Below are 17,085 nucleotides of genomic sequence, written 5' to 3'. Positions count from 1 at the left end.
GGTCTGAACCAAGGTTATTATAGTTTTGCATTTTTCATTAGTTTTTATTTTTTATTTCGTTTTGACTTTTTGTTTCCAATTTCAGTTTGGTTTTAATTTGTTTTTTAAAGCGGGTTTGCTAGTTTAGTTTAGTTTTTATTTTTTGAAAATGCTTAGTTTTAGTTTAGTTTTTATTAGTTTCAGTGTTAGTTTTAGTCTTTTTTTGTAATATGGGGTATTTGTCAGGGGAGAGATTCAAAAATTCACAAAATACTAGGCTTATGTATGAAATAAATTGACAAAGATGAAAACTAAAGACATTTTCTCTATAATTTTAGTTTATTTGAGTTAGTTTTATAAACACAAAATACAGTTTCAGTTAGTTATCTTTTTTTGTAAAGCCTCGTTTTTATTTTTATTTCAGTTAACGAAAAAAAATTTTCACACCTAGTTTTCGTTATTTCATTAGTTTTCGTTAACAATAATAACCTTGGTCTGAACACCACAGAAGAAGAGACAGAGAAAGCCCATCATGTTAGATAAAGTTACAGGAAGTCTAGTCTCTAACCAAAACTCTGTCCAATAAACAAGCTGCTCGTAAGTCACGTGACTTTTGTTTACAAGCCCTGGCTGGCTTGTGATTGGTCGGTTTTGAACCTAAAGGAACCAAACACAGAAATACACCAAACAGACTTAAAGTGAACTCCACACACTTTCTGACAGCTTCCTCCCTCCCTGTCCAGACGCAGCGGTTTGTGCACGCGCTCAAAGACGAGCTGGTGCAAAGCGCCCTATTGGCCATCCACAGCCTATGTCCCGCCCACTGCAACCACAGCAGCCACGCCCACGTCGCCGCGGGCAACGGGACGCTCCGCGACCGCCTGCCGGCCAATCGGGAGGAGTACGACGAGGAGGAGTGGGCAAGTCGGAGTGTGTGTGTGTTACTTTTACCTTTTGCTTTACAGTTTTTGTACTTGTTTATAAAGTGTGTGTGTGTGTGTGTGTGTGTGTGTGTGTGCAGGACAGGGCGTGGGCGAACGTCACCAAGAGCCTCAGCTGCATCATCGCCATGGCGGACCGGCTGCGGGGCCGGGAGGAGCGCTCCCTGGAGGTGACATCATCAGAGCGCCTGGAGGCCACGGGAGACTCCAGCTCTCAGAACACCGGTGTGACGACACGTTATGTTACCTACTGCTACTGAGGCTTTACACTGAAAGACAGAAGATGGGGGGATGGGGGAAGATGTTGAGCCTGTTACTCATTTCTGTTCACCCGACATGGGGAATACTGCTGAATTCAAACAAAAGGTCAACTTGTAAAATCTGTCTGACAACCAGAGGTGGGGACTCGAGTCCAAGTCACGTGGCTTGGACTCGAATCACATGACTTGGACTCGAGTCACGTGATTTGGACTCGAGTCACGTGGCTTAGACTCGAGTCACAGTTTCAGTTGCTTGAGACTTGACTTGATGCATGAAGAGAAGACTTGAGACTTGACTTGATGCATGAAGAGAAGACTTGAGACTTGACTTGATGCATGAAGAGAAGACTTGAGACTTGACTTGATGCATGAAGAGAAGACTTGAGACTTGACTTGATGCATGAAGAGAAGACTTGAGACTTGACTTGATGCATGAAGAGAAGACTTGAGACTTGACTTGATGCATGAAGAGAAGACTTGAGACTTGACTTGATACATGAAGAGAAGACTTGAGACTTGAGACTTGACTTGGGTTCTGGTGACTTGAGACTTGACTTGATACATGAAGAGAAGACTTGAGACTTGACTTGATACATGAAGAGAAGACTTGAGACTTGAGACTTGACTTGGGTTCTGGTGACTTGACACTTGACTTGATACATGAAGAGAAGACTTGAGACTTGAGACTTGAGACTTGACTTGGGTTCTGGTGACTTGAGACTTGACTTGATACATGAGGAGAAGACTTGAGACTTGAGACTTGAGACTTGACTTGGGTTCTGGTGACTTGAGACTTGACTTGATACATGAAGAGAAGACTTGAGACTTGAGACTTGACTTGGGTTCTGGTGACTTGAGACTTGACTTGATGCATGAAGAGAAGACCTGAGACTTGACTTGACTTGGGTTCTGGTGACTTGGGACTTGACTCTGACTTGTACTCTGATGACTTGAAAAGGTTTCTAAAGTCTTGACTTGAGATCTTGTGTTTGTGTAAATGACTCAGATTGAAAGTGATGAGATTTGTTCCAGCAGATGACTGAATTTAAATTCTGTTTTCTGAATTTGTATGGAATGATTGAATTTATTGAAGTTGAAACTGATTCTAGAAATCAAACTCATGATGCTCTTACCAAGTTTGTATCCTATTAAAACCATATTGCATTGAAAAGTCCTAGATATTTAGTTTTCTTTAAGATATTATATTGATACTGGACTCTTGATTTGTTCTGACTTGACTTGCGGGAAGCTGACTTGGTCTCACCTCTGATAGGACACACAACACTCACTATATCAGATCAACAAAGTGCAGCAGCCTACATGAAGCGTGATTTGCTTCTGTGTCTTGACGAATTTCTGAATGAAACAAAGTTTGGGCAGGACGCATCAGTGGGAGGGGCTCATTTGAATATTAATGAAATATGGAGGAAGTGGGCGGTTGTGGAGGAATATATATATAGTTTTAGGTGAAGCAGCTGAACTGAACTGCATGCTGTTCTCTCTCTCTCTCCCTCTCTCTCTCTCTCTCTCCCCAGCCTCCCCCTCCTCCCCCTCCTCCTCCCCCTCCTCCCCCTCCCCCTCCTCCACCTGCTCCTGGCAGGAGGAGCTGCTCCCCCTGGTGGTCACCCTGCGGGACTGCGTGCGGGAGGCGGTGGGGAAGGCCCGGGCCGCCATGACCTTCGTGGTCCTGCAGGGGGCGATGGGCGCCACCGTGGCCCGGGGGACCGCACGGCTGGTCCAGCGCCGCCACGCCGTCTTCAGCCAGGCTGTGAGAGAGAGAGAGAGAGGGAGAGAGAGAGAGAGAGAGAGAGAGAGAGAGAGAGAGAGAGAGAGAGAGTGTGTGTGTGTGATGTTTCTTATACTGTATAACTTTATAACTCAGTCCCACAGGTGTAACCAAGTCAACTTTGTCTCTCTCTCTCTCTCTCTCTCTCTCTGTAATTCTCTCTCTCTCTCCTTCTCTCTCTCTCACTCTCTCCCTCTCTCTCTCCCTCATTCTCTCTCTCTGTCTCTATCTCTTTCTCTCTTTCTCTCTGTCTCTCTCTTTCCTCTCTCTCTCACTCTCCCTGTCTTTCCTCTCTCCCTTTTTCTTTCTCTCTCTCTCCCTCATTCTCCCTCTCTCTCTCCCTCATTATCTCTCTGTCTGTCTCTTTCTCTTTCTCTCTTTCTCTCTGTCTCTCTCTTTCCTCTCTCTCTCACTCTCCCTCTCTCTCTTTCCTCTCTCTTTCTCTCTCTCCCTCTCCCTCATTCTCTCTCTCTCTCTATTCCGCTCTCTCTGTGTCTCTCTCTCTTTCTCTCTCTCTCTCTTTCTCTGTCTCTTTCTATCTATCTCTCTGTCTCTCTCTTTCCTCTCTCTCTCTCTCCTCATTCTCTCTCGCTCTCTCTCTCCCTCTCTCTCTCTCTCTGAGTGAATGCTGGGAGTGGAAGACGGTGAGTGGGTGCGCGTTCGAGCGTGTGTGTGTTTTCTATCTTTTCTATCTTTTCTATCTTTTGTTGATTATCTTTGGTGTTGTATTTTGATAGTTTTATCTTCGTAGTGTGTTTCTGTGGTTTAGTTTGAGCGGTCGGGTCCGGCCGGACTCGGCTGGGAGTCATGCAGACTCGTGGAGTCGGAGGCGAGGGGCTGGAGAAGCTCACACGCCGGCATGGAGTTAAACTCTGTCCGACTGTCGATTGCTCTGTGAAAACTGCAGTTTAGCGATCGGTGAAATTGTCGGTTATGACAGTGTAAAGTCTGCGTCTAGAATGAATAACGGAGTCGTTATTTTCTGGACAGTGTTGATAAAGTTAACGTGGTTGTTGAGCAAGGTGTGGTGATCAAAGACACCTTTGTTCAGGTGGTGCCGCTGGTTAATCCGGCCAAAAAGATCATTTTGTCTAAAGTCCCTCGTTCATTAGCAATGAAATATTGCAGAGAGAATTGGCGAGACACGGTCAATTAATGTCTCCAATTAAACGGATTCCTCTGGCTGTAAATCTCCGCATCTCAAACATGTTGTTTCCTTCAGAAGGCACGTCTTTATGATTCTGAAGAACAACACTGAGGAGTTGAATTTGAGTCTGAAGTTCAGAGTAGATAATTTTGACTACATTGTTTATGCTTCCTCAGAGAAAATGAAATGTTTTGGTTGTGGAATGGAGGGTCACCTGATCCGTTCCTGTCCAGAGAAACTAACTGCTGAGGCAAATAATGGTGAAAATACACAGAGTTCACAACAGACTGAAGCTGAGCTTCAGGCTGTTCAAGTGCTGCTGGTCGGTTTCTGCTGGTCCGGGTGCTGCTGGTTCAGGTGCTGCTGTTTCAGGTGCTGCTGTTTCAGGTGCTGCTGGTTCAGATGCTGGTGGTTCAGATGCTGGTGGTTCAGGTGCTTCTGGTTCGGATGCTGGTGGTTCAGATGCTGGTGGTTCAGGTGCTGCTGGTTCAGATGCTGGTGGTTCAGGTGCTGCTAGTTCAGGTGCTGCTGTTTCAGGTGCTGGTGGTCCAGATGCTGGTGGTTCAGGTGCTAGTGGTTCAGATGCTGGTGGTTCAGATGCTGGTGGTTCAGGTGCTGCTGGTTCAGATGCTGGTGGTTCAGGTGTTGCTGGTTCAGGTGCTGCTGTTTCAGGTGCTGGTGGTCCAGATGCTGGTGGTTCAGGTGCTGCTGGTTCAGGTCCTGGCTGGTTCAGGTGCTGCTGGTTTAGATGCTAGTGGTTCAGGTGCTAGTGGTTCAGATGCTGCTGGTCTGGTTGCTGGTTTCAGGTGCTGCTGGTCTGGTTGCTGGTTCAGGTGCTGTAGTGGAGATGATTGAACAGTCACACAGTAACAGTATTAACTGTGACACAGTGGACACACAGACTGAATCAAAGGAAGCAGAATGTGTTCTGGAGGAGGAAAGAGGGGATGTTGGTAGATGAAGACTCTTCTAAAGACAGGGATAAGAAGAGGAAAACTGAGGATGTGTGTCAGTCTTCTAGTAAAGTGATAAAAGTTTCTCCTCAGAGTCAGAGTCTGCAGTCAGATGAGAGTGAAGCTGATGAGGAGAGTGATGAAGAGTCTCTAGCTTCCTCACAGACTGGGCTCACAAAATCAGTGGCTACTCTTTAATGAGTATTAAGAATTTCCTACAGGACACTAAGGGAGCCAGAATGTGTTAAAGTTGAGAAAGTGTTCCCTGATTTACAACTCTTCCTTGATTCAGTGAAGACTTTTCTGAGAAGTCCTGGTGGTTTGGGGGAGAAAGCGTTCACTGACCCTGAGACTTATCGTCTTAAAAAGTTAGTTCAAAAGGTCAAAAAGCAGTTAGAAGATGATGAATAAGTCTTGTAGATTTTTCATTTTATTCTTATTTTGTTTGTTTGTTTTTGTTTCACAATTTTTTTTCTGTATTATGGGGGACATAAGAATAGGCAGCTTGAACCTAAATGGAGCAAGGGATGATGGGAAAAGGGCCTCTCTCTTCAAGCTGTGTTCTCTTAAAAAGTTAGATGTGTTTTTTGTACAAGAGACACACAGTACTGCTGATAATGAGGTTGACTGGAAGAGAGAATGGACTGGTGAAACCTTTCTAAGTCACAAAACCAGTAATAGTTGTGGGGTTGGAATTCTTTTTTCCAGGAATTTTATTCCTCAATCTGTAGAATCTGAAGAAGTCATTAAAGGCCGTCTGTTAAAAGTAAGAGCAGTGTATGAAAATGTAAAAATGGTGTTTATTAATATCTATGCACCAGTTGTGGGAGTGGAGAGATTCGTCTTTCTAGATGTTTTAAATGAAGTGATTGGGAAATGTAACACTGAAGAATATTTATTTGTTGGTGGAGATTTTAACTGTACTGAGGACAGCAGGTTAGACAGGAACCATGCAGAGCCTCACGCTGCCTCTCGCAGTCGTCTGCTTCATCTCACTGAGGCTCAGGAGCTGTGTGATGTGTGGAGGAGATTTCATAATAAACAGAGGCAATACACTTGGACACATGTTAAAGATAACTTACTGTCTATGGCCAGGCTTGACCGTTTTTATTGTTTTAAACATCATTTTAATGTTTTTAAGAGTTGTTCCATCTGCCCTGTTGGTTTTTCAGATCACTCACTTGTGACAGCTTCTGTCTTTATAAAATGTGTAAAACCTAATAGTGCTTATTGGCATTTTAATACAGCTTTATTAGAAGATAAAAACTTCAAAGAATCTTTTGTCTTTTTTTGGAAAAACCACCAAAGTATCAAATCTGATTTTGTGTCTTTACAACAGTGGTGGGATATTGGGAAAGTCCAAATAAGACAATTCTGTCAACAGTACACTCGGAACGTTACAAAAACCTTAGTGAGCTCAGTGAAAACTTTGGAGTCTGAAATGGAGGAGCTCCAGGACTTAGCTGAAGCCACAGGAGACCCACGCCACACTGAGACACTTGTAGTTAAAAAGTCTGTTTTAACCAACCTGCTGGGTGTTTCGGCTCAGGGGGCTCTGGTCAGGTCCCGCTTTCAAAATGTAGCCCAGATGGATGTCCCATCACACTTTTTCTTTGGTCTGGAGCGTAAGAATGGACAGAAGAGGTTCATTCACAGCTTAAAATCTGACACTGGACAGGTGCTGACTGACCATACTGCAATCTGTAAGTGTGCTGTCGGTTTTTACAGTAACCTGTTTAAATGTGAGCATAGAGAGGAGCAGGAGGTGTCTCAGAGCTTTTATACTGGTCTCCCTCAAGTTGAACAGCAGAGTAATGTAGAGTTGGAAGCAGCTCTCTCCTCTGATGAACTCTATGCCGCTCTGCAGAGCATGCAGAGTGGGAAAGCTCCCGGGATAGACGGTCTGCCTGTTGACTTCTATAAGTCTTTCTGGTCGGTGGTGGGGGGGGATCTGCTGGCAGTACTAAGTGACAGTCTTGCTGGAGGACGTCTGCCGCTGAGCTGCAGGAGGGCGGTCCTTACCTTACTGCCTAAGAAAGGAGACCTACAGCTCATTAAAAACTGGAGGCCTGTGTCACTGCTCTGCACTGATTATAAGCTCCTCTCTAAAGTGTTGGCAACCAGACTGAGTAAAGTGATGGAACAAGTGATTCATCAGGATCAGACTTACTGCGTACCTGGCAGGTTGATTTCAGATAACATTATTTTGATTCGAGATGTTTTAGAAATCTGTAAACTGTTTGGCCTCAAAGCTGGTGTCATATCAATTGATCAGGAGAAAGCTTTTGATCGTGTTGAGCATGAATATTTATGGCTCACGTTGAGTGCCTTTGGTTTTGGTCCTGGTTTTATTAATAAAGTTAGAGTTTTGTATTGTGACGTTCAGAGTGTGCTGAAAATCAATGGTGGTTTGAGTGCTCCCTTTCAGATCCAAAGGGGAGTCAGACAAGGCTGTGCCCTCTCTGGCATGTTGTATTCTTTAGCAATTGAGCCTTTGTTGCACAAACTTAGATCTGACCTTCAGGGTCTGACTGTTCCAGGTTGTAATGCACCTTTAAAGCTGTCAGCCTATGCAGATGATTTGGTGATGCTGGTGAACAGTCAACAGGATATTGACATGATGGTGAGGGACGTCGTCCAGTTTGGTTTGATATCTTCAGCCAAAGTTAACTGGGACAAAAGTGAAGCTCTCAGTGTTGGAGGAGTACTGGAGAAGAAGCTCAGTTTGCCTGGGGGGTTGATTTGGAAGACTGGGGGGCTAAAATATTTAGGAGTGTTTTTAGGTGATCAATCTGTTGTTCTTAAAAACTGGGAAAACGTTCTTGAAAAGGTCAAAGGTCGCTTGGCAAAGTGGAAGTGGATTTTAACCAAGATGTCCTACAGAGGTCGAGTCCTCATCACCAATAATTTGGTATCGTCCACTTTATGGCACCGCCTGTCATGTGTTGACCCCCCGCCAGACCTGCTGTCCAAGATCCAGGCTCTTCTTGTCGATTTCTTCTGGGACAGACTGCACTGGGTGCCCCAGGGTGTGCTGTACCTGCCGAGAGATGAAGGAGGGCAGGGTCTGATCCACCTGAGCAGCAGGGGGGCTACCTTCCGTTTGCAGTTCCTACAAAGGTTTCTGTACGGTCCGACCGATTTGGTGTGGAGGCCGCTGGCTCGCACCATCTTGAGTCAGCTAGGTGGACTGGGACTGCACAAATCTCTGTTTTTGATGGACTTAAAACAGTCTAACATCAAGGAACTACCTGAATTCTATCGTGGACTGTTTAAGGTGTGGAACTTGTTGAAAAAGGAGAGGCTGGGTCACCACGGCTCAGTGTTCTGGCTGCTCCAGGAACCGGTCATATATGGGACCCGTCTCAGTACAGTCTGTCAGGTGGGGCCGACTCTGCTCAGGCAGTTCTGTGCGTCTAATTTGGTGACTCTGGGAAATGTAGTCCAGCTTGCAGGTGCAAACATGGACAATGCAGCTCCTCTTGCCTCACGCTTAAAGGTGAGATCGACCCGTGCTGTCACTCTGTTGCTTAATAAATGGAGAGAAGCTCTCTCAGACAGTGAGCGGACAATGTTGAATCAGTATTGTAATGGTTCTGTTAAACCTGATGAGAATGATGTTTTCCCTTCAATGAACGTTTCCCCAGATTTTAAGGACTGTACAGGACCTTTTTTAAAAAGTGGGAATTCCTCTGAGTTTTCTTTTCAAGATGTGAATGGAAAGTCAATGTATAAAATGTTTGTTAAAGTTTTGCACAGGGACAAATTAAATGGTAAAACTGACACTCCATGGAGAGCTCACTTAGGTCTGAGTGACAGTGTTGGACCTGAATGGAGACGCTGTATAAACCACCATTGATCAAAAGAGCTGCTGACCTGCAGTGGAGGGTTCTGCATGGCAGCCTGGCTGTTAATGCTTTTGTCTCTGTCATTAATTCTGATGTCAGCCATGATTGCCCGTTCTGCACTAATCGTGAAACTGTTTTTCATTGTTTCATGGAGTGTTGTCGACTGTTGCCGCTGTTTACCATGCTGGAAGATGTTTTTGGATTGTTTGGGGAAGTTTTTTCTAAAATCATGTTCATTCTGGGCTACAGGTACTCTCAGAAGGATAAAGAAAAATGTCAGCTTTTTAATTTCATTCTGGGGAGGGCAAAGATGGCCGTGTATCTGAGCAGAAGAAACAGAATGGAGAAAGCTGTAGATGATGATGCTGTTTTTGTGTTTGTGAAAATGCTAAAAGCTCGTTTAAAAATAGATTTCAATTATTATAGGATGATGAAGGATCTAGAAAGGTTTAGTAGTGTGTGGTGTTATAAAGATGTGCTTTGCTGTGTTGTGGATGATGAGCTGATCTTTGGGAGAGTGCTGACATGATCTGGATTCTGTGAATCTTGTTTTACTGACTGTGTTGGTTTATATCTTGTTTATTAGTGTTGTTTTGTAACATTATGAACCTTTAATAAAGTATTGTTAAAATCTCAAAAAAAATCTCTCTCTCTAATTCTCTCTCTCTGTGTCTCTCTCTCTTTCTCTCTCTCTCTCTCTCTCTTTCCTCTCTCTCCTTTTCTCTTTCTCTCTCTCTCGCTCTCTCCCTCTCTCTCCCTCATTCTCTTTCTGTCTCTATCTCTTTCTCTCTGTCTCTCTCTTTCCTCTCTCTCTCACTCTCCCTGTGTCTTTCCTCTCTCTCCCTTTCTCTTTCTCTCTCTCTCCCTCATTCTCCCTCTCTCTCTCCCTCATTATCTCTCTCCCTCTCTCTCTCTCTCTCTCTCTCTCCTCTCTCTCTCTCTCTCTCTCTCCAGCTCTCAGCAGTAGTGTGTGGTTTTGTGTTGAAGCTGTATGGATCTGTGGAGGATCCAGACTTCCTGCAGCAGCTGCACACTGTAGGAGTCCTGGCTCAGTTTGAAGGCCTGCTCAGCACCTACGGTACACACACACACACACACACACACACACACACACACACACACACACACACACACACACACACACACACACACACAGGTATGTAGGCAGGAAAGTAAAGAGAAAAACAAACGAGAGAAGAGAAGGGGAAAAGAGCAAACGAACCTTACAGTGTGTGTGTGTGTGTCTGTGTGTGTGTGTGTGTGTGTGTGTGTGTGTGTGTGTGTCAGGTGATGAGGTGGGGATGCTGGAGGACATGGAAGTGGGCGTGGCCGATCTGAGCGGAGTGGCGTTCGCCGTCACCGAGGCGAAAACCGACCAACCAGACGACCTGCTGCCCACACTGAGCGGAGCATGGTACCACACACACACACACACACACACACACACACACACACACACACACCACACACACACACACACTCTGGCGGTGTTAAATCTGTGTGTCTGATAAATCAAATCCACAAAAATATCAAAGCTGGTTGTTTCTGTTGTTTTTGGCTCTGCTTTTATTTGGATTTCTTCCAAGTAGTTTTGACTTTTATTAGTTTTGACTTTTGTTGAGTTTTAGTTTTGACTTTTATTGACTTTTATTAGTTTGGACTTTTATTGCCTTTAATTAGTTTTAACTTATTGACTTTAATTAGTTTTGACTTTTATTGCCTTTTATTAGTTTTGACTTTTATTGCCTTTAATTAGTTTTAACTTATTGACTTTAATTAGTTTTGACTTTTATTGACTTTTATTAGTTCTGACTTTTATTGACTTTTATTAGTTTTGACTTTTATTGACTTTTATTAGTTTTGACTTTTAATTAGTTTTGACTTTTATTGACTTTTATTAGTTTTGACTTTTATTGACTTTTATTAGTTTTGACTTTTAATTTGTTTTGACTTTTATTGACTTTTATTAGTTTTGACTTTTATTGACTTTTATTAGTTTTGACTTTTATTGACTTTTATTAGTTTTGACTTTTAATTTGTTTTGACTTTTATTGACTTTTATTAGTTTTGACTTTTATTGACTTTTATTTGTTTTGACTTTTATTGACTTTCACTGGTTTTGACTTTCATTGACTTGTTAGTTTTGACTTTTTTTAGTTTTGACTTCTATTGACTTGTACTAGTTTTTACTTTTATTCAGTTTTGTTGAATTTGTTCCAATAGTTTTGAATTGAAGGTTCTTCTACTGTTGAGCTCAGTGGAAGTCTCAGAACTCAAAATGTAAACGGAAAATATATACACACACACACACACACACACTCACACACACCCTCAGCACGGCCCCTCTCTGTCTCCAGGGGCGGTCTGGTTGTCGAGGTCCCGTTGCCCTCGCAGACCTTCGCTGCGTTGCCGCGGGAACTGAAGGAGGGCAGTTTGATACCGCTTCACCCCGTTCTCTTCAACATCGGCATCAACCAACAGCAGAGTCTGGCTGAGAGGTACACACACACACACACACACACACACACACACACACACTTCCATAATTTTTTACTACAATTTCACAGTATTACAATCACAACATTTTCAGCTATTAACACTTTACCGCCAATTGCTTATCTTATCTTATCTTATCTTATCTTATCTTATCTTATCTTATCTTATCTTATCTCATGTTAAAAGGTCTTGGATTTGGCTTTCTGAAAAGTTGACCAGAGAAAAAATCGATGAGGTTTTGGTAAAATGACCAAGTTGCTTATACAAACGTATTAATTAATCTGTGCGTGTGTGTGTGTGTGTGTGTGTGTGTCAGGTTTGGTGACAGCTCCCTGCAGGAGAGAGTGAACAAGGAGAGTTGTGAGCGTCTGAAAACCTACTGCAGCTCACTGAGAGACAGACTGCCACATGTGGGTAAGACTGTCTGTCTGTCTGTCTGTCTGTCTGTCTGTCTGTCTGTATATCTAATATCTGTCTCCAGATCAATAACAACCTGCTGGAAACCTCATATCTCTGGTGGAAGGGTTTTTCTGAAATTAAAGTAGATTTATTGGCTTCATCCCAGCTGATGGAAGCTGCTGCACCTCATTCACATTCACACTTGTTTAAAAAGTTCAATGAAAATATTCTTGAATTGGATGGAAAAACGAAACTGCAGCTTCAGTTTGAACTCTTCATCATACCTGTCTCTCTCTCTCTCTCTCTCTGTCTCTCTCTCTCTCACTCTCTCTCTCTCCAGCTGGTATCCAGTCAGTGTCAGACTTGTTGTCGTCTCTGGATCGCAGTGTAGAAAGCAAGAAGAGGAAGAACGTGGAGGTGCTGTGGACCGCCGCCTCGGTAAGACACCGACATTGTATATTGTATTTACTTAAAGTACTGTATATTCACATTTAGGGTGCTGTATATTCACATTTAGGGTGCTGTATGTTCACATTTAGGGTGCTTTATATTCACATTTAGGGTGCTGTATGTTCACATTTAGGGTGCTTTATATTCACATTTAGGGTGCTGTATGTTCACATTTAGGGTGCTGTATGTTCACATTTAGGGTGCTTTATATTCACATTTAGGGTGCTTTATATTCACATTTAGGGTGCTTTATATTCACATTTAGGGTGCTGTCCGTTCACATTTAGGGTGCTTTATATTCTCATTTAGGGTGCTGTATATTCACATGTGTCCGTTCACATTTAGGGTGCTTTATATTCACATGTGTCCGTTCACATTTAGGGTGCTTTATATTCACATTTAGGGTGCTTTATATTCACATTTAGGGTGCTTTATATTCACATTTAGGATGCTGTATATTCTCATTTAGGGTGCTTTATATTCACATGTGTCCGTTCACATTTAGGGTGCTTTATATTCACATTTAGGGTGCTGTCCGTTCACATTTAGGGTTCTGTATATTCACATTTAGGGTGCTTTATATTCACATTTAGGGTGCTGTCCGTTCACATTTAGGGTTCTGTATATTCACATTTAGGGTGCTTTATATTCACATTTAGGGTGCTGTCCGTTCACATTTAGGGTTCTGTATATTCACATTTAGGGTGCTTTATATTCACATTTAGGGTGCTGTATATTCACATTTAGGGTGCTTTATATTCACATTTAGGGTGCTTTATATTCACATTTAGGGTGCTGTATATTCACATTTAGGGTGCTTTATATTCACATTTAGGGTGCTTTATATTCACATTTAGGGTGCTTTATATTCACATTTAGGGTGCTGTCCGTTCACATTTAGGGTGCTTTATGGTCACATTTAGGGTGCTTTATATTCACATTTAGGGTGCTTTATATTCACATTTAGGGTGCTTAATATTCACATTTAGGGTGCTGTCCGTTCACATTTAGGGTGCTTTATGTTCACATTTAGGGTGCTTTACGTTCACATTTAGGGTGCTTTATGTTCACATTTAGGGTGCTGTCCGTTCACATTTAGGGTGCTTTATATTCACATTTAGGGTGCTTAATATTCACATTTAGGGTGCTTTATATTCACATTTAGGGTGCTTAATATTCACATTTAGGGTGCTTTATATTCACATTTAGGGTGCTTAATATTCACATTTAGGGTGCTTAATATTCACATTTAGGGTGCTTAATATTCACATTTAGGGTGCTTTATATTCACATTTGCGGTGTGTCTCTCTACCTGTATATTCATGTTCATGTGTGTGTTCTTCTGTGTGTGTGTGTGTGTGTGTGTGTGTGTGTGTGTGTGTGTGTGTGTGTGTGTGCAGCTGTGTCGCAGGCTGAACGGCGTGCGTCTCACCAGCTGTAAGAGTGCGAAGGACCGGACGGCCATGTCAGTGACGCTGGAGCAGTGTGTGTTACTGAGGGAACGACACACACTCAGCCAGCAGCACTTCAGCCAGGCACTGCACTGCATGAGGAGGTGTGTGTGTGTGTGTGTGTGAGAGAGAGAGAGGTGTGTGTGTGTATGAAAGAGAGAGAGGTGTGTGTGTGTGTGTGTGTTTACCCCTGATAAAACACAACAAAATGACTCCAACCTCCCTTTCTCCACAAGTTCAGTACATCTCCACTCCTTTCCTCTTTTTCTTTCCTTTCCTTTCCTTTCCTTTCCTCCACTCTTTTCCTTTCCTCCTCTTTCCTTTCCTTTCCTTTCCTTTCCTTTCCTTTCCTGATTCCCTTTCCTTTCCTTTCCTTTTATTTCCTTTCCTCATTCCCTTTCCTTTCCTCTTGTTATTTTTATGTTGAGTTGGTTCTACTTTAACCTTTCTGTTTTTTGTCTGGTTTTTGTTTTTCTTCCTTCTCTTTTCCTTTTGCTTTCTTCATGCCATTCTCGCATCTGTGTTCTTTTGCTTCCCTCCTTCCTTTCTCCCCGTCTTTCTTTTTTCTGCTATTCCTCCTGCATCTCCATTTGTTCTCTCTCCTCTCTGTCTCTGTCTCTGTCTCTCTGTCTCTCTCTCTCTCTCTCTCTCACACACACACACACACACTCCCCTCCTGCTGCTCCAGGTCTCGTCTGTCCTGGGGTCAGATGCTGGGTTGTTATTCCCAGTCGGGACCCTCAGTCTCTGGGTCGGACCCGGGGGCTCGGGCCCCTCCCCCACCCCAGCTCCTGGCCCCTAAGCCCCCCCGGCGGCACCTGTACCCGGTGGCCTTCCTGCTGGTGACCTCACACCTGCTGGTGCTGTGGCTCATCCTCAGCCTGGTCGTCCTGCTGGCCCGATACCAGTGACCCCCACACCGAGGACTGGACAGACAGGGCAGACTGGACAGACTGGGAATACTGGGCATGGGGATGGATGGATGGATGGACTGGTTGACTGATTGGTCATTATGTTATAAAGGAATACACCAACTTGTTGGGAGACTGTCCTGTTGGGCAACTTATCTGTGAAGTGATGAGAACAGAGACACAAAACCATCCATGAGTCCCCGGTAGATCACTGCTCCATGCTAACACTGTAGCATACACTATGTTGAGTTATAGTAGCTCAATGCTAACACTTTAGCACTTTAGCATACACTATGTTGAGTGATAGTAGCCACGAAAATGAGAACTTGTAGCAGCTCTAAAATTACATGTTAAGTAATCTTATATGATATACAGCTGAGTCTGACAGTTTTGTGTAGCAGATTGGTAAAAAATGTACACAAAATGTTAGCATGGAGCTACTATCTCTCAACATGAAGCTATAGTGTTAGCATGGAGCTACTATCACTCAACATAGTGTATGCTAAAGTGTTAGCATGGAGCCTACTATCACTCAACATAGAGCATGCTAAAGTGTTAGCATGGAGCCTACTATCACTCAACATCGTGTATGCTAAAGTGTTAGCATGGAGCTACTATCACTCAACATAGAGCATGCTAAAGTGTTAGCATGCAGCCTACTATCACTCAACATCGTGTATGCTAAAGTGTCAGCATGGAGCTACTATCACTCAACATAGTGTATGCTAAAGTGTTAGCATGGAGCTAATATCACTCAACATAGTGTATGCTAAAGTGTTAGCATGGACCTACTATCTCTCAACATAGAGCATGCTAAAGTGTTAGCATGGAGCTACTATCACTCAACATAGAGTATGCTAAAGTGTTAGCATGGACCTACTATCTCTCAACATAGAGCATGCTAAAGTGTTAGCATGGAGCTACTATCACTCAACATAGAGTATGCTAAAGTGTTAGCATGGAGCTACTATCACTCAACATAGTGTATGCTAAAGTGTTAGCATGGAGCTACTATCACTCAACATAGCGTATGCTAAAGTGTTAGCATGGAGCACTGGGGACACATGGATGATTCTGGTGTCTTTGTTCTCATCACAGCTGACTTGTCCAGTTGAACAGTCTAATAAAATGTTAGTGTATTCCTTTAAGTGTTTATTTTTGTTGACATGTATTTGGTTTAACTTTCTTTCAGATGTCTATTTATTTATCCACTGATTTATTTATTCACACTCTGATGTGTGTGTGTGTAGGAGTGTAACGTGTGTATGGATGGAGTTCTGTGTGTCTCAGTTCGTCACCTGAATTCAAAGACAGACAGACCGCTCTTAATATACTGTACATCATTGATCTTTGGTGTGTGGTAGGAGATCAATCACTTATTGTTCATTCATTCGTGTGTGTGTGTTTATATCTGTTTGCTTGTGTGTATTTCTGCATTTCTGTGTGTGTGTGTGTGTGTGTGTGTGTGTGTGTGCAGGGAGGGCTGCAGGATGGAGAACGTGCAGAAGAACGTGGGCAGCAGGAAGTTCGCCTTCAGCTCCGTCCAGCTGCTGACCTTCCCCAAACTGTACAGACCGCCGGACGGCAGCTACGGATAGAGAGAGAGAGAGAGAGAGAGAGAGAGAGAGAGAGAGAGAGAGAGAGAGAGAGAGAGAGAGATGGAGAGAGAGAGAGAGAGAGACGGAGAGAGAGAGAGAGAGAGAAAGAGGGGGAGCTTCCAAAGTTCTTTTCTGTAATTTCTGTAAAGATTTTTATCCAGATAAAATTGTTTCTAATTGAAGTTGTTTTGTTGTATTGTAAGTAGTGTGTGTGTGTGTGTGTGTGTGTGTGTGTGTGTGTGTGTGTGTGTGTGTGTGTGTGTGTGTCTTTATATAGTTGTGAGGACCAACCCTTGACAAAACACCAACGTTGTGAGGGCATTTGTAGTTGTGAGGTCATTTTGCATGGCCCTCACAAAGAAAACCTGGAAATAGGCTCTTTGACCTTAAATGAATGATCTGTATAAGTTTCAGCAAATGTCCTCACAGACATAGTAAACCCTGAGATCTGTGTGAGCAGAAATGCTCTGGAGCACCCCCTATGGATCACACACTGGTATTGCAGGTAAAATCGCTCAACAGGCAATGGAATTTTCTGATTGGCCGATGCTGTGGATTTTTGGGATTGGCTGCTGGCAGTCATGTGACAATGTGAGTGGGTGCATGCACTGGAAAGGGAGTCAGACAAAAGAGTATGAGGTTGGTAGTGGATTTAAATGGAATAAAACAGCAAATATATATATATATATTTTAAATGTAGCAATATAATTATACTAGTATGTTATTAAAATGACTCAGTTTTCAGATTTAGTCCATGATGACCAATATATTTAGGGCCCGAGCAGCGACTGCAAGATGAACTTTGGCGACTGTTTCAGAGCTCGCCGTCTAACTTCGAACGGCTCTCACGCCCACATACTTAATCG

At 43.2% G+C, this 17,085-nt stretch overlaps 1 protein-coding gene across 1 annotated transcript in view; it reads left to right on the top strand.

The window, feature by feature from the left end:
- Positions 1–16,253, top strand: part of LOC139651640 (type II inositol 3,4-bisphosphate 4-phosphatase-like) — a 21,649-nt gene extending 5,396 nt beyond the window's left edge. Inside the window, exons 8-17 of the mRNA XM_071528643.1 lie at positions 723–899; positions 1,001–1,145; positions 2,716–2,948; positions 9,869–9,992; positions 10,202–10,328; positions 11,272–11,412; positions 11,727–11,824; positions 12,150–12,247; positions 13,660–13,814; positions 16,099–16,253. Coding sequence (XP_071384744.1) covers positions 723–899; positions 1,001–1,145; positions 2,716–2,948; positions 9,869–9,992; positions 10,202–10,328; positions 11,272–11,412; positions 11,727–11,824; positions 12,150–12,247; positions 13,660–13,814; positions 16,099–16,219 — 1,419 coding nt within the window. The 3' untranslated portion in view covers positions 16,220–16,253. The remainder of the gene's footprint in view (positions 1–722; positions 900–1,000; positions 1,146–2,715; positions 2,949–9,868; positions 9,993–10,201; positions 10,329–11,271; positions 11,413–11,726; positions 11,825–12,149; positions 12,248–13,659; positions 13,815–16,098) is intronic.
- Positions 16,254–17,085: the final 832 nt, after the last annotated feature.

Source organism: Centroberyx affinis, unplaced genomic scaffold (assembly GCF_046629955.1).
Source record: "Centroberyx affinis isolate AG114_WGS23_722 - 3 ecotype Tasmania unplaced genomic scaffold, CSIRO-AGI_Caff_v1 ptg001695l_1, whole genome shotgun sequence".
NCBI classification, from domain to species: Eukaryota; Metazoa; Chordata; class Actinopteri; order Beryciformes; family Berycidae; genus Centroberyx; species Centroberyx affinis.
This window is presented reverse-complemented; position numbering and strand designations above follow the sequence as displayed.